Source organism: Python bivittatus, unplaced genomic scaffold, assembly GCF_059951505.1.
Source record: "Python bivittatus isolate LINGU-HERP-01145 unplaced genomic scaffold, Pbiv_v1 ctg000340_np1212, whole genome shotgun sequence".
Lineage (NCBI taxonomy): Eukaryota > Metazoa > Chordata > Lepidosauria > Squamata > Pythonidae > Python > Python bivittatus.
The window spans coordinates 10307796-10331122 of NW_028277056.1; the positions used below are offsets into that span (position 1 = coordinate 10307796).

A 23327-nucleotide genomic window follows, 5' to 3' on the forward strand; every position below is an offset into this window, starting at 1 on the left:
CACACTGATGATGTTACCTAGTTGGGTAATGAAACATCTGCAAGCAAACAGCCAACCTCAGAGAGCACCAAGAACTCCACAGTTTAACCCTGAGCTACAGATATTCTCTTGTATTGGATCATCAGAATGTCCCAAGCCTGCCTGTTGAAGGCCAAATAAATGAAAACTGGGGTTCCATTTTGATGGCAGAGAGCATGGAAGACACAGAACAATGTAATGTAGGCCCTCTGGTCCCTTTGTCAGCCAGATTTGAGCTGGGTAGAAATACTGGGCCTAGTTCATAGAATCCTGAAGTTAGAAAGGCCCACCTGAGGAGAAGAGAGAGGGAACCTTGATTTTGCTAAAGCTCCTGGATTTCAGCTTCAGTGCATCTGTAAATATTTAAGTGTTGTCCTCCACTAATCTGACTCCCGAATCCCTCTGCCATTTGATGAATGTGCGATGACACTACTTAGTTGCAACTCCATGACCTCTCAACCCCTTCTCTACTGTACTGACATCATACAAGTTACCAAGCAAAAGGTGTAGATTTGAGGCTAGGGGTGAGATTATTCTTTTGACAGCAAGAGTGTAGGAATATAATTACTTCTTCCTTCCTTCCTTCCCAATGGTGAACTCTATCAGGTTTTCACTGTTACCAAGCACAGACCCCATCCCTCAGCTAATACCTGTCATTTCCTTAGCTAATGCAATTTTTCCTGTTGTGTTCTCTATACGCCACCCTGGTCCTAAGCAACCTCAATGGATAACGCTTCTAGCATGCCACACCATAAGGGAGTTGCTGGTCTTTCCCGTATGATGCCAAACTTTCAGCTTAGAAAAGTGAGTGAAAAAATAGGAGCTGGCTTCTTAAATGGCTTGTGAAATTTTTTATTTTTAAATTGGAATAGAGCACTATTCTGCATTGGTTGAGCCCAACCTGGGCTCTTTTCAGAACAATTTGGAAGCCATTATGCATCCTTTCCTCATCCCTATTAACTCTGCCTTAAAGGGGTGCAAAGGGGATATTTAAAAAAATGTATTTTGATAAATCCCTTGCAGATACTTAGCGGAAACTTGCCAGGGTTAATATCTAAAGAGCCTACCATCTCTGCTATTTTCAGCTCATTTTGCCCCCAAAATGATAGAATTACAGGAGTTCTGAGGCTTCCCGATGATGCCTTGTGGATGGATTCTGTTTTAAAATTCAGCCTCCAAGCTGCTCAAACTGAATCAGATTGTCTCTGAATCTCCCCTTGAAATTGAAGTAGGGCTGATTAACGTAGCCCTAGGATTCTTCCTGAGAAGCTATGATGATGGAAGGGGATTTTAGGCATTAGGTTAAGGGGCTGGAGAATGGATTATTTCTGAGGGTTGTGAGACTGGATATGAAGAGGCTGGGCTTGGTAAACTAAAGTTAGGGTGGACTCAAAGAAGGGGTCCCACACAGACTTGTAATAATCTTGCAAACTGCCTGCCTTGTACTTAAATAAAGAGATGCCTAGCTAACGCCAATGTCTTCTGTCTTTATTTTAAATATGGGTACATTCCATTGCCTCATTTATTTATTCATTATATTTGCATCTCGCTTCTCATTCAGGAGCTCAAGGCATTCCCTCCTCCTCCTAGTGTTCCCCACCACAGCCTTATCAAGGAGGTAGGGCTGAGAGTGAGTGATTGGGCCCAAAGTCACCCAGGGAACCTCCACAGCTGAGGGGGGACCTGAGCCTGGGTCTCCCACTCCTAGATCTACAATATAGCCACTATACCACATTGGTTCTCTGTGCGTGAGTGGTGCCTACACAAGAGGAAACCCCTGTTGAGCAGGGGTACAAAACCTGCAGTCCACGGGGTCCATGTGCCTCCCAAGCCTGTCCTCCCAGCCCTTTCAACCTTGATTGATGAAAATTGCAAATACATTTCCCAACCATGCTGATACTTACAATAGGTTTCAAAAGTAAAGGCAATGGCTCCCCAAAACCTTTGCCTTGCCCCTATAAGTTAAGCTGGCACTGCCATTTTGGCAGCCTCCAGTTATGTTTTTGCCCCTTTTCTAATTAAGTGTAGTAGTCCCAGAAGATTGTAGTTTCTTTCCCTACTAATATTGAATCTTTGGCAGTTTTGCCTTCATTTTCAAGTTGCTTTATTCATCTGCCAGCACAGGGCAGAATTTTACTTCCATTATATACTCCTGTCTCCTGCCCAATTTAATCAACTGTGTGCCCAATCAAGCCATGTTGTTTCTTGGGATCTGAACAGAGAAAGTTCAAAAGTCCCAGGGATTGTTCTTAAAAACCAGTGAAGGGAAGCAAGTCTTCATCTCTAATTGCCTTTGGGTAATTTGGGAAGACTGCCAACTCTTATAATATTTTGGCTTTTGGGGGGGGGGCATATACAGAGAAAGTATATTTCATTTCTATCCTTTCTGGATTTAAATAGTTATAAATTATCAAGAAAAAGGGAAAGCAAGGAAGAAAAAGAGAGAGACTTTGGTAGAAGTGGTCAAAGTAAGGCCGCTGGTGTTTTTTTAAAAAATTGCACTCAGGTCTTCAAGCAGTCCTTGGAAAGCCCCAGATGCTCTCAGCTAAATGATTCTTTGTTGTATTCAAACTTTGTCCCATAAGGATTGTTGCTATTGCTCTGTTTGTGAATAGCTTTGGAGATTCCAGGGGGGCCGCAGCAAAAAACGCCAACAGTTTTCCTGTGGAGACCAAGAAGAGAATCACTGAACTCATCAATGCAAAGGGTTACACTGAGACCACCCTTCCCTTTCTCCTTCCCTTCACTAGCTTGTAAGAGCCACACTTTAGAATGGCTTGCTCTATCATTCAGATGCAATAATCATTTTCCTCATGAGGTTGTCTGAATCTCATGGTCAAATATGAATCGGGGCCATGCATAACTGACCTAAAAGGCATTTTCTTATAGGCCCTGCACATTTTGGATTATCTTGGTTGACTGTCATTCTTCTTCTCCAGTACCACTTTCTGGGTTCATCTGGGCTTCATCAACCATAACTCCCTCCTCCTCTAACCATTAGCTTGAGCTGATATAGAGGACAAAATGGGAAGAATACTACCACAGAACGTTTCTTATTTGGGCTCAGTATCCTGTAGTGAATTTAGATAATTTTAGGTCAGCCCTCTCTACCCTAGATCCTCTGGATATGTTAGATTACAACTCCCATCAGGTTGTCTCTACCCAAGCAGCCTGCAGATGGGAGCTGTAGTTCTACATATCTGGAAATGATCAGGGTGGGGAAGGATGTTTTCAGTGTTGGACCTAACAATCTTATGGACCCAATGGGCTACCTTTTAGTTTAATTCCATAGATCCTGACATATTAGTTCCCTTATTTTGGAATCAAACTCTGGGTATCTGCTCACTTGTCCCGAATCATTGCTTCCTGCATCCTAATGTGCACAGTACACTTGTTCTTATCACCAACTGAACCTTGGGTGTTTGAAGGATTCAGAGCATAGCCCCATCAGATGTTAGACTAATAGATTCTGTGATTCTAAGGTCATCAAGATTAACCCCGCTTAATGCAGGAATCCAATCGAAAGCTTTCCAGACTGGCTGTCTACTCTCCACTTGAACACATGCTTGGAAAGAAAACTGACCATCTCTCAGGACATTGGTTCTATTGTTGAGGTTCTCTTATCATTGGAAAGTTTTTCTAACATTCAATCCAATTTGCGTTCCTGTAACTAAAATCCATTATTCTGTATCCTGCATTCTTGAATAAGAAAGAACTTTCTATCGGAGATGATTTCAGATATTTAAAGAGTGCAACCTTCCCCCACAATCATTTCTCAAGTCTAAACATATCCAGCTCCTTCAATCTCTCTAAGTCATAGTTTCTAGTTCTTTGATCACATTTGCTGCTTTTCTCTGACTGTTCCAATTTCTCTGAATTGTGATGCGGTGCCTACTCAAGGTGAGGCCAGACCAATACAGAATACCATGAAATGATTATTTCTTATTCTTCGTTGACATAGTCTAAAACTGTATTTGTCTTTATCTAGTTCATCCATTTACAACTAATTACTGTTCTGAGATCTTTTCCCCAAATACCATGGTCAAGCCAGGTATCTCCCAATCTATGTAAGTGCATTTGATTTGATTATTTTTGATTTATTTATTAAACACATTTATATAGCCACCCATCTACCAAAAGGAACTCTTTAAAAATATTTTTGCTTTCTAAGTGAAGAACTTTGCATTTCTCTGCATTAATTTTCATTCTGTTTCTTTCAGATCATTCCTCCAGGCTTTCAGGATTGTTTTGAACTGTCTGTCTGTCTGTCTTCTAGGATATTAACTATCTCACTCAATTTTGGATCAATTGCAAATTTAATAAGCATTCCTTCTGCCTCTTCACTGAAATTTAAATGAAAATATTGAAGAACAGAGGTTCTAGGACTGATCCTTGTGGCATTCCTCTCAAAACTTCTCTTAAGGAAGTTATCCAATCCAAAAATGAGATAAGGTTAGTCTGGCAAGTTTTACTTTAGACAAAACCATACTGAATTCTGCTAATTGCTACATTTTTTTTCAATGCAGTTAGAGTTTCTCTTTCTGTTCGTCTAGGATTTGGAATAAACCCTGCATTTCTCAGGACTCACTGGATGCTTAGTCCTGCACTAGGAAAGATGGGAAAAGTGACCCAACTCTCCAAAGTCATGAAGCCTTGAATTTGTGTGATCAGTACAACTATCAGAGAGGTGTTATATGCCCGAAGTAAGTTGAAGAATGGCTGGTGAATCCTCATATTGGTTCAGGATCAATGTAATTTCTGAGTCAATCTGAGTCTAAAGATATGAAATAATTCTGCCATGAATTCTGCTGGTTGTGTATTTAAACATTTTGCTTTCACTGGACACTATGGCACTTAAAATGATAGTCATAAGCAGAATCTGGCCAGCCTTCCATTTCCTGTTAAAAATTCATTGAGCTGAATGGAGACTGGGCTAACTTTGAGCAGTGTGGCTGATGGGTCTTTTAAAAATATTCTTCATTAACATAGTATATTTACATGGTTTGGGGATTCTTCCCAAGGGGTCTTCTTCTTGAATGCTCCCTAGAATGCCCAGGTGACCTCATTCATTAGAAAAGAACTGCTCTCCCAAAGCAGGCAATAAGACAAAACAAACATGAAATATTTTAAGTATTCTTATATTTTAAACTCACTTAAATCTTGCCTATAGGAATCAAATGGAGTAGAATAAATGCCATTCTCTTTGGAAAAGGACCGTATAGGTCTAAATAATAATAAAATAAACATGTGTAGGAATGTTCATATCCACTTGGGCAGAAAGAGGTCTGTGAAGAGTGTCATCAGACCCAGCAGAGTCTAGACTACATGACATGATGCTAGACCTATGTGGTAATGTCTCCAGCTCCTTTTTTGTTTCCTGCATGGCTACTAGGGTTTTTGGATGGAGTGTGTGTGTATGTGATATTTTTTGAATGAATGAATGAATGAATGAATGAATGAATGAATGAATGAATGAATGAATGAATATATATATCCCCCCTCATCCCTATGGGTGGTATGTTTCTTCTTCAGTCTCAGGTCCCCTACCCTAGGGTTCTGCACAGTATCTTAGCTGTTCCTAGCACTACTCTTCTGGACAGAGAGCTCTGATGTTGTCCCAGGATCTGTTGGAGCCACTCTCCCAGCTTAGGAGTCACAGCCGCAAGTGCTCCTACCACCACTGGGACCACTTTGGCCTTGACTTTCCAAATCCTCTCTAGTTCCCTCTTCAGATCCTGGTACTTCTCCAGCTTTTCATACTCCTTCCTGACGTTGCTGTCACTTGGCACCACTACGTCTATCACCACTGCTGTCTTCTGGTCCTTCTCTACTACCATAAAGTCTGGATGATTGGCCAGTATCTGCCTGTCCATCTGGACCCGGAAGTTCCACAGGATCTTAGCCGTGTTATTCACCATGACTATTTCTGTGGAATCTCCCATTTGGACTTGGGAGGGTCTAGCCCATACACTGCAGATGTTCCTATACACAATACTAGCTACTTGGCTGTGCCATTCAGTGTATGCTGTTGCTGCCTGCATCTTACACTCTGCCACTCTGTGTGGAGGCCTCTCTGCACAATCTGCACCTTGGGTCCTGTCTAGTGGGGGTAGACCCCTGCTTCCATGGATCTGGTGCTTAGCACCTGTATATGTGTGTGATCATTTTAATAGTCCCAGCTTCATTCTCCCCAGCTCTACTACATTTTCTTTGGCTGGCCAAAACACATCATTCTAACTTCAGATGCACAATACATTTGTTTGAAAACACTTATATATTTGATCTGATCTTAATGACTTCAAGACAGCGTTTGCCTTTTTCACAGCAGCTGCTGTTTGGAGCAACCATATCATGCAACTATTGCTTATAACTCCCAGTTCCTATGCCTGATCTGTCTCCACAGCTTAGAAGCCTTGTTCTTTATGAGAAAGAGTTTCAAACATAACAAAACTGGTCCAGAGAGATCTTTTTTGGGTTGATGCATTAATTGTTGGCATCTGTCCATCTTTAGATGGGTCTAGGCTTCCAGCGTTCCTCTGGGTGACTAATTAATTTAATTGGTCTGGTGCTTGACGAGGCTGATCTTGGATTGACAGGACCGACCACAAGTCTTATGCCCATAATCTCCTGTGGGAAAGTCACAATTAATAATCCTTTTAATGTTGCCAGGAACATTTCATGGTGACGGCATAGATGTCTATGATGCCAGATGTTCTTATCAGTTCCTAATCATTACTGTCATTTTGAAATAAGATGATTCTAAAAGGACCACACCAGTTACCTATTTTGTGGATCAGTTCTACCCAGTGATTAATGAGCTGCCAAGAATCAGAATTTGAATCTCCTGTTTGGTTGGACCACTTGTTTTTGTTGCTAAACTTCACCTGAAAACTACTACTACTACTACTACTACTACTACTACTACTACTACTGTTACAGAATGTTTTGCCAAGATGCCCCACAGTTCTACACCAATGATGCATGTGCAATCACATGTCACTCTACCACCATTTTTTGTAGCATAATGCCACTAGCTTTACTCAAATCCTCCACGGCTTCAACTCCTTCCAAACTGCCTATGTACACACACACACACACACACACACACACACAGAGGGAGAGAGAGAGAGAGAGAGAAAGAGGAACACTTCTGGAGGCTAGCGTTATCAAGAAAATCTGCTACAGATTTTTAAAAAGAAGTATGATCCAGCAGAATGAACATCTGTAATTCATGAAGCCAATGACTTCAGACACCAGGCATATGAACACAGTTGCCTCTTATCAAGAGAAACTATTATTCTGTCAAGTTCTTTTTTCTTTGGCCATTCCAACTAGCAACAGCTCTTTGGGAATTCTGAACCAAGTCCTTCCTAGCCTCAAAAGCTGAATTTGTTTTCACTTGAACAGAGGGGAAACAGGACCATGATAATTTTTGCAGGCATTTCCAAAATACTTTCTCAAGTTACAAAAAGATGCTATTTAGAGGGATGGGGAACTTTATGGTTTGAAGGAATTGTAACATATCTTTAGGAAGAAAATCTTAAATGGATAAATATGGGGGGGGGGACATGGAAATGGAATTCTTTGAAGAGGGCACAGCTAGCTGGCTGGGACTTTGAGGAGCGCCCTTCCTACTTCAGCATTTAATTGCAGATCTCACTTGGTTGCCATTGTTGATGATTGAGTAGGAACTGAAAATCTCTGGATGGATTACAGAACTACTGAAAGCATTAAAAGCACTTTAAAAAGAGTAGGAAGGATGTAATAAAAATATAAAAGCCACTATCTCAGTATAATATGGGTATGGTTCTACTGTTGAGAATTATAGAAGTGGAAGGGGTCACTGAGGTCATCAAGTTGAACCTACTGCTCAGCAGATTCCAACACATCCCAGGGAGTTGGCTGCCTAGCCTCCACCTGAGTGCCTCCAGTGAAGTCCACCCCTCTCTGATCCACTGGTTCCACCAAAGAACTGTTCTTAATATTAGGAAGTTTTGGAATCTGGCCTCGTGTACTGTAGCTTACATCCATTCTTCTGGATGCCCAGGAACAGTCTAAAGTTTCATGGTGTGGCAGGCAGCTTCTCTTACATGAATCTTGTATGAGTCTGTTATATCTCTCCCTCTGTCTCCAACCACATTCATCAACCCACTCTAAAATCAAGTGGACCCTGGGAATGCTGCAAAACCAGCAAGAAGCGAACATGGCTGAATGTGTGGGATGAGAAAATTTAGGCAGGAGGGGAAGCTGTTGCTTGCTTTCCTGCAGCATCAAGAGATTTAACAGATACACAAATGTTCTCTGGCATTGAATGAACCAAGACCAGCTGCTGAACAATGGCACCATCACAAATCCTCCTTGTTGTTGTTCTCCAAATTAGAACTTCAAGCAGTGGAAGAGAAGCTTTCTTTCAACCTCATGGTGTTCAACATTCTAACAGAGCAAATGAAAGCCTTGATGATGGGATATGGAGCTGCAAAAAAGATGGTGGAAGGAAGCCAGAGGGACCCTGGAATGATAGGTGCAAGCTTTCTATTTGCCAGTAGATGGCAACTACTTTGCTCAACAGAGTTAAACTGAAAGATTGAGGATGGAGGCAAGGTGAAAAAACAAATCCAATGTAACAGTTTCTAAGCCTAAAAACATTTGTACCATGCTAAAAATGTGAACATCTTGAAAAGGCCAGGTGTTTAATTCTCCAGCAAGCTAATTTAGCTGCCTGTGTTAGGATCTGTATTCAAGGTGCTAAAAGCCCTTGACTTATTAGGTAGCAATCAAATACCTGATTCTCTAAAGGAGTTAAGGCACAATATTTGGACCTAAGAACATAGATTTGCATTGATTTGTACAGTATATGGCACTGCTTTAAATGAGTCAGAACACTGGTTCCTCTAAACTAGGTTTTGGGATTCCAATCTGGATGGGGAAGTTCTCCAAGGTTTTAAAAACCTTCTAGCAGAGATTCTTTGAGCTTGTGAGCAAGCGTGGCTGTATTCACATGTTCTCTGCATGTCATTTGTTCTTCTGGTCTTTTCTCTGTTTGATGGCACTCAGGTTTAGAACAGGACCTGCATTTTTGCTTATTACTCCAAAGATAGTCTTAGAGTTGCTGGATTTGGAATTTGTGGTTGGGATCTCAAATGGCTCACAAACAGTGGGCATGACATGTCTCAAAATTCCCATTAAATAGAAGACTAACTAGTATGTTTGTCCTATCGTGCAGCTCTCTATTATTCCAACTCCTCCTCCTCGTCTTCTTTTTCTGTAAGAGGGGAGCCTTTTCAAAGAAAGTTCTGGCCTGCAGTCCCTCCAATATTTTGTATTTTTAGATAATACCTACGGGGCCTTTCTGAATCTAGAAACACTCCTTATAAATACAGATGATGGTGCTAGAGGCTACCTCTTTGATTTGTAGTACGCCAGCTTCCCATTCATTATTATTTTTTAATTAGAAGAATATATATAAGGAAGGTAGGACAGGAATGCTGGTCTGCAGGTGAGTTATGTCCCCTTATGTTTCTCTGTAAAAAAAAAAAGCCTATTAGTTATATTACATAAATTACTACTTCTACTGCAACAACAGATGTTACAGTCACATTTGGAATCAGCACCCAACATCCTTGAACAGCTACAAGAGTGCTAAGGGACACCTTGCTGATAAGTGCCCCACTGAGAAAACATCTCTACTGCAGTGCACGTATGCGTGCGCTCACAGACACACAAACATGCCACATTCTGAGAATAGGTGCAGGGGAAACTCAAGATGCATTTAATTACAGATTTACTGCTGGAAGGTTGGAGTGGATAATGGTTCTAAATGACTGGATTTCTATAAAATAGATTTGCAGACATTTGTATGTGGCTTGTGTGTTTTCAGCAGGGAAGACAAGTAACGGGGGGAAAAAAACCTCATTTCTTGAGGCTCATAGGAACCTCAGGGATCTGAAGGCAGTCTTCTCTCATTTGAGAAGATCTTGTAAGCACAAAACATGTTTGGTGCTGTGAGAAGCTAACCTGGTCAAGAAATTGCAAATATGTAAATTGGCCACTTGGGAGAGTGATGTGCGCTTAATCTTCTAACCAGTTTCTCCTGATACCTCCTTTAGTAATCTACCTGCAGGTTCAGCATTGCTGTGCCAAACAGCCTTCCTCACCTGGCACTCTCCAGATGTTCTGGGCTGCACCTTCCCAGCTTGCAACCTGGAAATCCTGGAAGTGGTAGCCACACATATCTGGAGCCAAAAATACTCATTGGAATTCTATCACCTTAACCATTTTCTCAATAAATCTTATTGATCAGAACTCAGACTTGTTCCTTGAAAGCCCATTTCCGGTCTTGATTATGGATTATTGTTCTGATTCTAATGATTTAGATCTAACACACCTTGACAAGTCCCAGGTAGAGAAACAGAGGATCACTGGGATGAGAGGACTATATTCTTAAGGAGTCAGCACATAAGGATGGCCTAAAAGCAGTGTCTTTTGCTCTCATCAAAGAACTGGCTGCCTGTCTGTGCAGCCTGATTGCTGCTGGTCCATTAGCATACCCAACTTTAAGAAGCCCAACAGTTCAGGGACCAAGATGGTCTCTACACTCTACACTGAACCTAAAAGATGCAAGTTCAGGGGTTGCTTCACCCAATTTCCAGGTAGTTACAGAAAGTCTAGCCTTGAAAGAGGATATCCTGACATTCCGGGTGCCATGGGTGTTCCTCTTTCCACTAGAATCCCTCTTGCCTTGTGTGCCACCACAGTATTAAAACTGTGTATTCACAAAACTTTCCTTGCATTTAGGGTGCCAGAGAAGATGTCGTTTCTCTGTCATTTACTGTCATGAATAGATCAACACAGGAGATTCTCATCTTATGAAAAATTCCAGATGGAGGACCCATTCACCCTGGCACAGATGCTTGGCCAGTATGTGGTCAGCGATTGCGTATGCCACTGATATGGACATGAGCAGTTTATCCACCCATATCCTGAGATGTCTGAACTTTCTCTGAAGGCCCTTTGATCTGGATCTACCTTAATGATTTAAATGTTCTTTGGTTATAATGTTATCTGCTAGCACCACTGCTGGCAGCCCAATTGGGCACTTCCCGATGGTTCTTTCTTGATTTCCTAACCTTTCTCCTGCACAGCCAGGTGGTTGCAACTTCCTGCTGGCATGTTGCTCCAGGAGGTGCTATTGTTTGCAAGTGTGGAAGGATCGCTGGTCTCTCCCTTTTCTTCTTGACTCCTGAGATGGATCCAAGAGAAAAGCCGCTGACAGAGAATAAGATTGAAGGAGAAGGGTGCCCATGGGACAGAAAGAAGCCTGAAGCCCTGCCTTCTACCAAATGATCTGGAGTTAACACTTTCCTGTTGGCTTCATTTCCAGGGACTGAGAAAGTACTCTTCCAACCATTTTATGGAATGCCATGCCAGTAGATGTGATGATGGCTTTAAATGAAATGAGATAAATTCATGTTGGAGGAAAAAACAACAACAACTGCTGGCTATTCATTTAAACTTCCAGGTCCAAGGGTAATATATCTTGGAATATTAGTTGCTGGGTGGGAACACCAAGGGAGGACCTGCTTGGCAGATTCCCAGAGACACTTGATCTTAGCCAAGAAGAGACATATGCTTGGCTGCTATTGGAAAGCGAGTGCTGGATTGGATGGACTTTTGACCTAATCCAGCAGGACAATTTTTATGTTCTCATGAGCATTTCTGGAACTGTTCTGTAAAAACTAGAGGATGCCAGTATTTATTTGTCAGTGCCACCCAACTCCACAACAATTCTATTTTCTAAAGATAATACGTCCACCTTGTTTTTCCCCAACCCTCCAACACAAGATCCACCTAAATGGAGAGATGAGTGGGGAGAGCTATCAACAATCAGCTCCCATTTACTTCAACAGATCTGGGCAGGAAAATTTCCCCAAAGGATTGCAGGTGCAGGGCCAAGGTATGGAAATATGGCAGAAAATACAACACCTTTGACTGATGATGAAACTGTGCAGAAGAGTTTCTTTTTCTTCTCTACCAGCTGCCTGGTTACTGGGAAGATGAATTACTTTGATTGTGGAAGCTGACAGTTCTTTGTTAAAACTCCATTTCTCAGATGCAACAGATTAGATAACAGCAAGCATCAGGTGCTCTGGCATTAAATGAACGTGTTAAACCCAAACTCATTTCCCTACAAATTCAGTTTATTAAACTTCCTTTCCTGCCACCTTACTTTCCCATTCCTCAGGCTGCTGCATAAACTGGGTTGGGAATCTTACTTACTGTCTGTTATACTTGGCTATTTCATTAAATAGAAGTTTCCATCCTGGCCGCCCAATGAAAAGCCGGTGGTTCAGCACTTGATATTTCTCACCAATTGTTTTCTGCAAGAAACAAGACATTCCCTTTGGTGCACTTTGCAGACTGCTGCCGATCAACCACCCACCACTTTGCATATCAGTTTAAGAACATGTCCTGGACAACATCTGGACAACCCAAAATATTGATGGCTCTGACCCAGTTAAATCCACCTGTGAATGTGTTTCTGGGTGTGTATGCCTGTGCATCTGGGTATACGAAAATCCTCCTGCATCAATGCACAACTTCCTTATGCATCTGTTGAGACTGTGGTGCCCTGGCAGGCTCCAATGTAGACATGTACTCTCCCCATTCCTTTTTGGGGGGAAAATAGGTTGAGCTCATGACATGTTAAGCCCTAAACAGAGGTGAACAAACCTGTGTTTGCATAACATGAAATTTTCCAACAAATAAATGATATTATGCCTTAATGCTATCACCTGGTTCACACAACTTGCTAGAACTGCATAATATGTTAGACTCAGTTAAAATGGATTTGGGGTCCCATATTACACTGAACTACAAACTACCTTGACCCCCCTAATCTAGCATCTTGCACAAACCCAGCCTTATTCCAAGAAACTTAGAGTGTCCAGACAACTGGGCATTGTGGACTATCTAAATCAGTGTTTTTCAAACTTGGCAACTTTAAGATGTGTGGACTTCAACCCCAGAATTCCCCAGTCAGCATGCTGGCTGGGGAATTCTGGGAGTTGAAGTCCACACATCTTAAAGTTGCCAAGTTTGAAAAACACTGATCTAAATGAAGAGTCACCCAACTCTTCATCTGTTAGTGCTGTTCTCTGCCAATGCCTCCAAGTGCCACTGATAGACAAGAGGATGGATGGATCAGGAGGTTTCAAAGTTTTTCAGGTTGCAGAACCTGTTATTTTTTTAAAAATCCCAGAACCTCTGTTCAAGACGCAAAACTCAACTGGTAGAAAATTGGCAGCATTCAAGTGAACTTCCTTATTTTGCCCTTAATTTTTCATAGGACCCTTGGATTCTGTAGAGCACACATTGTAAAACCCTGTTCTGGATGGCAGCCATCCACACCACTTGTATCCAAGGGGTCTTGTCACTGGCCCTATCTACTCATTGCTACTTTCCCTAAGCTTACCCCAACAGTAAGGATCAGGATGGCCAACATCTAAGGCAGGGCACTGGAGGTGTAGTCAGAGCAGACTTAGTTTAAAACAAAAGCAAAAAATCACATTGCTGAAAAATCATCATTTTGCTGCTGAAGTGGTTAGGGGTCCACATACAGTCACAGACTACCATCTCTGGACTAAGGCATCATTTTATCTACATATTTTCTATCGTTCCATTAGGTCACCAAGGAGTCTAAGCAATAGAATATTCAGTGATTTCAAGCTCAACCCATTTAAGTTGGGAGACAGTGGGAATTGCATTGACAGTGGACAATCCATGGTGCTCAAAGGCAACCTTCTGACCGTTATTAAACATGAGTTTTCAAGTATTCTCGAAAGGCACTTCTGCAGCTGATAACTATATTTTACTACATACCTGTATCCCATCTGTTTGACTGAGGTACAGCTGAATATTGATAAAATCTGGTCGGTTTTCTTGCCAGAGCTTGTGCATTGTAGAAGAAGAAGAAAATCATAAGTGAATTACTACATTTTCTTATTTGTGGAAACAACGCTATTTCTATCACCAACCCCACTCCCTAGAAAGATGGCCAATATATCATGTTTCAGTGGCACACCTTGACAGCAAATGTGTACATTTAAAATCTTGACACTGCTTTTTCTTAACCAAGGAACTTCGCTCTCTGTTGTGAAGAGACTGTGGGAAGAAGAAGATATTGATCTTCTCCAACCACTCCAACTCCCTTCTCCCACTCCGCCAAAGCTGAGCCATTGGCAGCTATTTGAACAGAGCCAAGAGTCAAGAACCAAAAGTCTGGAACAATACTAAAAAGACTGAGCCAGGAATCATAGCCAAAGAGAACATCACAACAGAACCAGGAAAACACTACTCAAACAAAACCTGTCTCTAACAGTTAGAATCCTTTCTGTCTTCAACAGGTCAGAAGTTAGTTTGGAAAGATCAGAAGCAAACTAGAAAAAACAGTAAGTAAAGTTCATGGACCTAGAAGACATTCTATTTTAGGAGCAAGTAACTGTTTACAATCAGGCACCCCACTTTTCAGTTAAGACTTTTGGTAGCCAATAGCTGCAAAGAACATACAAGTTTTGCCAATATAACACCTCTGCTCCATGAACTGCATTGGTTGCCAGTTGTCTTCCAGATGCAATTCGAGTTGCTGGTTATCACTTATAAAGTCCTACATGACACAAGACCTAGTTCACTGAGGGACTGTTTGTACTGTGACAAAGCTGGCTTGCTTCAGATCCTGTTGCTTAAGCAACGTCATCTAACAGGACCCAGGAGGGTGGCCTTCTCTGTTGCTTCCCCTGCCCTTTGGAACAGTATCCCCATGGAGAGTCATACAGCCCCCACCTTGCCTACCTTCGAACAATCTTTAAAAACCTGTTTTTCCCCCAAGCTTTGGGTTAAGATGGTTGGGTAGGCCCCTTTAAGCTGGGGGAATGTGGAAGGATGGTTTGCTACTCCCTCAGCCTGTTGTTGTTTTATGGATGGTTCTTGCTTTTATCTAAGGTTGCTTTTTTAATAATAAAGCAAACGAATGAAACATTTTTATTAATAAATAAAAATAAATAATTGGGTAACATGCTGCTTAGAGCCCAAGATATAGATGGATGGGTGGATGGAAAGATGGATGGACAGATAGGCAGATAGATGGACAGACAGACATATGTGTTAATAGGGCATTATTACATGGTAAAAGTCACTGTGGCATAGTGTTGAAGGTGTTGAACTCAGAGTAGGTCGACCCTGGTTTGAGTCTTTCAGCCAAAGCTCCCTGTGTGACTTTGATCCAGCTACTTTCTCTCAGTCCCATGACAACATCACAGGGTTGATGTTATGGGGAAAAATGGGTGTGGGAATGCCATGTGTGCCAGCTTGAGCTCCTGGAGTTCCAAGATACTTGTTGGTTTCTCCATGTAGTCCAAAATATCAGCTGTTATCCCACAGCATTTTTAACCAGTAATGACCACATCACACTAAAGTAGTTAGGGCTGTAGTTAGGACTCAGCTTTGTAGTTAGGGCTCAACTTTGGTTAATTTTGGATGGGAGGTGCTTAGTATGCTATGGGGACACAGGCTACATGGTTAGTTCAGGGTATTGTGCAAAGTAAGGAAACATGCCAATTCAAAAAGATGGCTAACTGAACATGATCTATCCCTAATTTCTGACCACCAGTCTTAAGACAATAGTCAATTGTTTGTCATGGACCTATGGGGGTTAGGAGTTACTTACTCCTTACCTTGTTATGCAATTTGCAGAGGAGATCAGCAAACCAGTGGAAGGACAAGATGTCTCTGCATACCCATATGAAGTAAAGCCTTCTGAGTTTGTAGTGCTTCCAGTCATCCCTTCACATACACACCATGTTTGGGGGGAAAGCAATAAGAAATCATCAGTTAGGAATCAAGGAGCAATTTAAAATGCCTTTGGAGCCATTGCACCGAGAAGATGTAGCTGATACACAATGCAGCAATGAGACGGCTAGTGGGACAACACCACCAGTCTAGAATAACATCTATTTTAAAGCTGCTGCATTGGTTGCAGTTCCACACAGTGCAGCGCCAAGCAGTGCTTGCCAGAATTGAATCTGCTGTCCAATCCAGGCATCTACGAAGGACCCTGTTGGGATTCCATCTTCCTTGTGAGATACATGTGGTGCACTCAGGACAGCAGACCTTCTCAGTAGTAGCCCCTACTTTGTGGAACTCCTTCCCCTAGAGGTACATGCACCTCCTACCTTGCTCACATTTCTGAAGGCATTTTTCATGGTGCCTTCAGCCTGAGCTGTTTGGGGGGGTGCTACAATAGTTTTTATGTTTTGATTTATTGCAGTAATTTTAATTGTTGTTGTTCATTGCCCAGACTCGTTTTGGATTGAGGCTGGCCAGAAATGCTGTTAATAAATAAAAATAAATACTTTAAGTTTATGATAACTACCTTCTCTTGGAGATTGAAGCAAGTCAACCAGGTAAAGCTTAAGGTCACTTTGCTGCCATCTATATATTTCCACCCCTATATTTGCAACCCCAGTTTGGTATGCCAACTCGTGTGGTGGGAGCACCTGTTGGCAATAGGGCTTGCTTCCAAGAAAGGTGCAAGATAAAATTGTTTTGTGAATGAAAGAATTGATTTTGGAGCAGTTGTTTTAGACACTGGTTTAATTTTCACACTGACCCCTCTTTTTAGAGGAGAGTGAATTGGATCCTGATATTGTGTGTGTGTGCTTTTGAGTCAGTTTTTTGACTCCTGGTGACTGCCTGGACAAGTCTCTGCAGTTTTCTTGGCAAGGTTTTCAGAAGTGGTTTGCCCTTGCCTCCTTCCTAGGGCTGAGAGAGAGAGACTGGCCCAAGGCCACCCAGCTGGCTTCGTGCCTAAGGCGGGACTAGAACTCACAATCTCCCGGTTTCTAGCCTGGTGCCTTAACCACTACACCAAACTGGCTCTCTCCTGAAACTGACATGCATACAAAATGATTCACTGGAATCCACAAGATTAAAGTGACCTCTGAACAGATTCCAAAGCCTAGATCCAACTCTATCACTACTGTAGGTTCCCTCAACATACTCTACCTTAAATTTGCATTAATAAAATACAATTGTTACGTTCACAAAATATGTACTGTCAGACAGAGAGTTGGAAAGAAATCATGGAACTTTGTTTTTGTACATGATAATTGCGGCGAGAGGACTGAATGGACAAAAACGGAAAGATCCACAATGAAGGAATGGTTGGTGAAGATGATGGAACTTGCTTGAGATGGCTAAATTGACTTCCTTGACCAGAGGAAAGACAATATCGACCTTTATTGCTGACTGGAAACCTCTTATGGACTTTTCGTGTATAACAGAAAAAAATGATTTATGGTTCTGATGATTAGACAGAAGAGATGATAGAAAGAAGAGAGTTATGTTGTAGCCATACATTTGGTAGAATACTGTAGGAAAATCTTGGGGTGGCGTGGGGACAACTTTAATGCAATGAAGCTTACATACAGCAGGGTATTGAAGATGGCTGCAAATGGGGTCACTCCAATGCCTCCAGCGATGCAGAGGCTGACTTCATAATTGAAAGATTCTTCAAAAGGGCTCCCAAAGGGCCCATCTACATACAGCCTATGGGAGAAATGAGAAACATTTTTTTTAAAAAAAATCATTAACGAAGTTCTTTTTTGTATCAAAAGGCCAAGTCATGAGCAACACTCATAAAATCACAGTCTTAGAATTGGGAGAATCCATTTACTCCTGGGGTGTCCATGGGTTATGGTTAAAAAACAAAGTTAATGTGATCAAGCAGAAATGGGCAGCTATCTGTCAGAGATGTTTTAATTATTGCACTGAGCAAGGGCTTGGGACTAGCAGGCGGTCCATGGGGTATGGTCAAAAAAGTCAAGATGGCAGCCACGATGCAGAAATAAAACACAGGGAGTTCAATCACACCATCGTGGCCACCATCTTAACCATGCCCTGCAGACACCCTATAGATATGTCTGCTCTGTCAATACAAGAATCCAAATTTCAACAGATAACTGATTATTCTGCTTGATCACATTCACTGAAGGGTGCTCGCCACCATCTCCCAAAATAGTTTGTATATTACAATCATATCTGCTTCATAGAGCATGAGGATCTGTGGAAGTGATTTACTGATGTCAGAGAATAGCTTTGTCAGCAGGAAAACATCTCCCCCGAAGTCCTATGTATGCCTGAGACTAGCCGTGTTACAAGTAATGCTAGTCCTTGAAACGTATTGATCAGATTCCCATGTTCTGCTAAGCTAAGGTATCTTTTAATCATGGTTTGTTGGACAAGGTATGCTTCCCTCTTAATACTAGGCCATAAGCCATGCTTTACAAGCCACAATAGTTGGATTCAAACCTCAAGCCAAAATCAAATGACTAGCATTATGTCTTGAACGAATTCAAATATAGATGTAATAAACTGACATTTAATTTCACACAAAATACTTATCAGTATTTAATATCAGGATCAGTTAATCACATTTAGTCACACAAAATACTTTATCATACTTAAATATCAGGGTCAGTTAAAGTCCTACTAGCTGCATTGACACAACATTCTAATCTAATTAACTTAGTTTTTATTTTTTGGCTTTAGTGTGTTATTTGGACCTAGCCTATTTAATTAATTAATTATTCAATGTGTTTTGCAACCCAGAAAAATCAGTTAATGCATTAAGCATGTGTATGCGATTACAATGAGCTATTCGTATCATCTGGGCATAATCAACTTTGTTGCATTTAAAGTCATACTTCTATTCTAAGCCATCCCACTTATTCTGAGCCAATTATATAGTCCAGTGTTTCTCAACCTTGGGAACTTTAAGATGTGTGGACTTCAACTCCCAGAATTCCCCAGCCAGCCATGCTGGCTAGGGAATTCTGGGAGTTGAAGTCCACACATCTTAAAGTTCCCAAGGTTGAGAAACACTGACGTAGTTAAACACTGAAGAAAACAGTGGTATAAAGTCTCTGTGAGCTTGATGGCTACATGGGAATTTGAACTTTCCAATTTAAGTCCAGTGCTCTAGACCAGTGTCCCTCAATGCCAGCAACTTTAAGATGGGTGGACTTCAACTCTCAGATTCCCTTTCCCAGCTGGAAGTTGAAGTCCACCCACCTTAACGATGCTGAGGTTGAGAAACTGGTCTAGATCAACCAGTACCCTCCTAATCGAAGGCTGCTGAACCTTGGAATCCAATGGCTTTGGGGCATAAGAATGAAGAATATCCTTGTTGAATCCAACCAAGACCCGTCTTAGACCAGCTTTTTGTTTCTCGCGTGGCTAACCAGACATCTTTCGCTGCTCACAATTAGGAGATGTAGATATGTCCTTTCCCCACTACTTTCACCTGCAACTGGTATTTGGAGGTGTGCTGCTTTTGACCTAGAAGTAATATGGCATTTCAGGACACATAACCCTTGATGGTCCTGCCCTCTGTGAATTTATCTAATCCAATTTTTATACATGCTTGCTTGATAGGGATGAACATCTTTCGCCAGATGAAATTATTTAAGAATCCTGCCTATACACCAGAATGTGAAAGGGCCCCAAGCATGGATCCCACTATCTTTCAATTGTTTTGCATTTAACAATGCTTAGATATCCATGGAACTCCAAAAGTGCCTTATTGTAAGACGTTGTCATGGCTGAGGAAACCAAGGCCAAAGCCTCCTTTGTTTCAGAATACAGATATTTTAAAAACCTACAAAGGGATTAGAACTGTAATCATTTTAGCAAAGTAGTTCAAATAAGAGGCTTTTTAAAAACACCTTAAAAGAGCCTTGAGAGCTGTTAATTATACAAGCACAAAACCCCCAGACAAATAGCAGGCTCTACTAATTGTGGAGCGAAAGGAAGGAAAAAGGGACAGCACTGTGAAACAAAATAAAACAAAACTTTCCAGTGTGACACTAACTTCTCTCAGTGAAGTTAGTTAGATGGCTAAGAGGAAGAGAGTCTTCTCAGTGGTGGGCCCCATTTGTGGGATGTTCTCCCTAAAGAAGTCTGATTGGTGCCTTCCTGTTTTCCCAGGCAAGTTTGAAATGTTAATTGTAAGTGCCTGCTTAAAACTTCATGTTTTTCATATATTTTGTATTATCATATTCTGTGATGGAATGGTGTTATGAAGGCCATGCTCAGGGAGATAAGCGTTTCCTTAGCCCCCAACAGGAGCATGGGAAGTTTAAGAAGATGAGACTGGCACCACCCTAAGGAATGCACGGTGTTGTGGCTTGCTGGCTTGGGAACTGAGGTTCAGTCTGGAGAGATTTCTGTCTTGAGGTGGAAGCTAATAAATGCAACAGAACTGAATTGCACTGTCTCACGGAGTTCTTTGGGCTGAACCTGACATTAATCTCTCCAGACTGAACCTCAGTTCCCAAGCCAGCAAGCCACAACACCGTGCATTCCTTAGGGAGGTGCCAGTCTCATCTTCTTAAACTTCCCATGTTCCTGTTGGGGGCTAAGGAAACGCTTATCTCCCTGAGCGTGGCCTTCATAACACCATTCCATCACATATTCTTTCCTATAATGCATGCTTTAGTGTACTTTGAGAATCCATTTTATTGTTTTGTTCTTTGTAATTAAAAAAAGTTCGAAACCATTCAGAAGATATTAGATGGATTACAAATAAAATACACAAGTAAGTAAAGATTATAAAATCTCTGGCCTATTGCACACCGACATAAAATCCATTTGGGCATTCTCATGGAGCCAACAAACCACCGATTAATTAAATCCTTAAAGATATGTGGGTGTGGAATGTTCCCAGAATAGAATATGGATAACTCTAGACATTCCAGAAAAGGGTCACATTTTTCCAAAAATTTATTGCCAAGAACAGGAAGTGTTCTATGTTTTTTAGACATGGTCTGGCCCCAAATGATCCAGAATGGAAAGTTCTGTACAACCCTACTTTGAAGAGTGACCATAAATGACTAAGGGACTAAATTCCACTTGATAGGTCCTAGGTTCAGCAGATCTCTTGAGATACTCTTTCCATACCTTTCACCTTTACATTATGGGATGATAGCAATTTACTTGCATTTACTTCCTTTCACACAAAGGCGAATGGGCCATCTGTAGAAATTATGTACCTACGATTCATAATTCAAAGCCTCTCAAGATCTCCTAATCAAGAATTTCACTTTACGTGCAGAGAATGGAATACGGGAAATATGGCCAAGTCCATAGACTACCCCAATCTCACTATAAAGTACAACGTCAAAGCATAGTGTAACAGAAAAAATACATTAACAGAAACAGAATTCCCACCAATAATACACTCCCCTGTCAATCTCTCTTACTTCTCCATATTGTGCAGCACTGAGAATTATATATAAACTGGCTAACAAATAAACCTGATTATGAATGTAATGAGTTCAGGTGTAGAGTGTATGCTTTACGTTCAAAAGGTCTTGTGATCAGTTTGACAACTCAAAGTTAAAAAAAAAAGAAAAGCCATGTAGCAGGACGTGAAAGAACTCTCTAAAACCATGGATGCTGCCAGTTAGAGAAGACAAAGGATTTCCAACCTTCCTGGACACATCTGGAATATTGAGAACGTATTGTAGGAACCCTTATCAAATGGACGTTTAACAGTTGAGTCAAAGGTCAAAAAAAGCTGCCATGGAATGTAATCAATTACGAAGTATCAACATGCCAGAATACTATTTGCCATCGTGTTCAGATTGTCCTTCAGCAGGAAGTTTCTTCTATCCCTGCTCACCTTTGTCAGTTTTGCAGGAAAGTGGACACACTTTCAAATAAAGCACTAGCTGGCATTCATCCATCATTTTTATTTGCTAAAAAAGCAGATGGGATTCAAAGTGGGAGTCAGAGCATCCTTATAAATTAGAAAGATGCATATCCTGGCCTTTCTTTCAAGTCTAGGGTAGGAAGCCCAGTGGGCATCTAGCAAGTTCTTTGCAAGGAGACTGGTATCCTGGGCCACCCTGCAGTGGATTCCAGAAGTAGGCAGGGCTTGTTCTAGATGGATCAAGTGTCTGAACCAGCATAAGTCAGGTTACTGTATTTGTAACTAGAATGAAAAGTAAATTTCCTATAAAGAGAAGTTGTTACTGGAGCACAGGTTTTCATGCAGAAAATCTGAGATTTAGTCCCAAATATACGCAAATGACAATGGTTGTTGCATTGTGTCACTTAGACAGTTTTGAAAGCTCCTCAGAATTATGGAGGAGAAGGCTATGAATGGCTGAGGGAAGAGAAATGCATGTAGTCCAAACATTCAAGTGGAGACCAGATAGCATTCTTCCAGTACATGATGGGCTATCACAGGAAGAGGGTGCCTGAGAATAGGACAGAACTAATGGCTTTACAGAAGGAGATCCAAACTCAGGATAAGGAGGAATTTCCTGACTATGAAAGCTGTTAAGCCGTGGAACAGCCTGCCTTCTGGAATTGTGGGTGCTCCATAACTGGAGGTTTTCAAGCAAAGGTTGGATGGTCATTTGTGAACCTCACTAGAATTAAGGAGACTCAGATTCTAGTCTACTCAGGGATGGAAGCACATTGGATAAAATAAAAGGAGAGAATGCTATGTACATGAGGTGTTTCTGGAGGGAAGATGGGATATAAAGAAGTAAATAAATAAATAAATGCTGCAACTGAAACTTAGTTCTCTTTTCATTTCTACTTTTCTGAATTTGGCAACAAAGGTAAAGTCTTCAAGTTAAGCCTGACTCCCAATGAATTCATAGACACATTCATGGAGTTTTCTTGGCAACATATGGAAGTGGAAGCATTTTATCACTGCCTTCTTCTATGACTTTTTTTACTTCCCAGTCTAACCTACAATATTCTCCAGTGCAAATCAAAGCCACCATCTTGACATTGACATCCCCTCCAGAAACCCCTTTTCCAGTGGCCTCTCATCCAAGTACTAACCAGGCCTGATCCTGCTAGATTCCAGACCACTGTTTCTCAACCTTGGCAACTTTAAGATGTGTAGACTTCAACTCTCAAAATTCCCCAGCCAGCATGGGAGTTGAAGCCCACACGTCTTAAAATTGCTAAGGTTGAAAAACATTGGTCTAGACCCAAGCAAGTTTTATAATGCACTTTCATGCACACACACATGTATGCACACTCTTTATATATACATTAAGCTACACACACAACGCAAATACAGACACACTAAACAAAGCAATAGTACAAAAATGCACGTATGTCTGAAAATAGTGTACAAAGATCCACTACATTAGAGATAATTATTTCAAATATACTTTTTACATCCACCAACGTATACATGTTTAGAGACATATGGACTAAAGTTTATGTAT

The 23327-nt window shown here is 41.3% G+C and overlaps 1 protein-coding gene across 1 annotated transcript in view; it reads right to left on the bottom strand.

Moving 5' to 3' along the window:
* Nucleotides 1-860: 860 nt before the first annotated feature.
* NOX4 (NADPH oxidase 4) overlaps nucleotides 861-23327 on the bottom strand; it is a 120389-nt gene continuing 97922 nt past the window's right edge. Inside the window, exons 14-18 of the mRNA XM_088140547.1 lie at nucleotides 17500-17619; nucleotides 15747-15855; nucleotides 13897-13965; nucleotides 12295-12395; nucleotides 861-2680 (exon numbers count right to left, since the gene is read on the bottom strand). Coding sequence (XP_087996673.1) covers nucleotides 2560-2680; nucleotides 12295-12395; nucleotides 13897-13965; nucleotides 15747-15855; nucleotides 17500-17619 — 520 coding nt within the window. The 3' untranslated portion in view covers nucleotides 861-2559. The remainder of the gene's footprint in view (nucleotides 2681-12294; nucleotides 12396-13896; nucleotides 13966-15746; nucleotides 15856-17499; nucleotides 17620-23327) is intronic.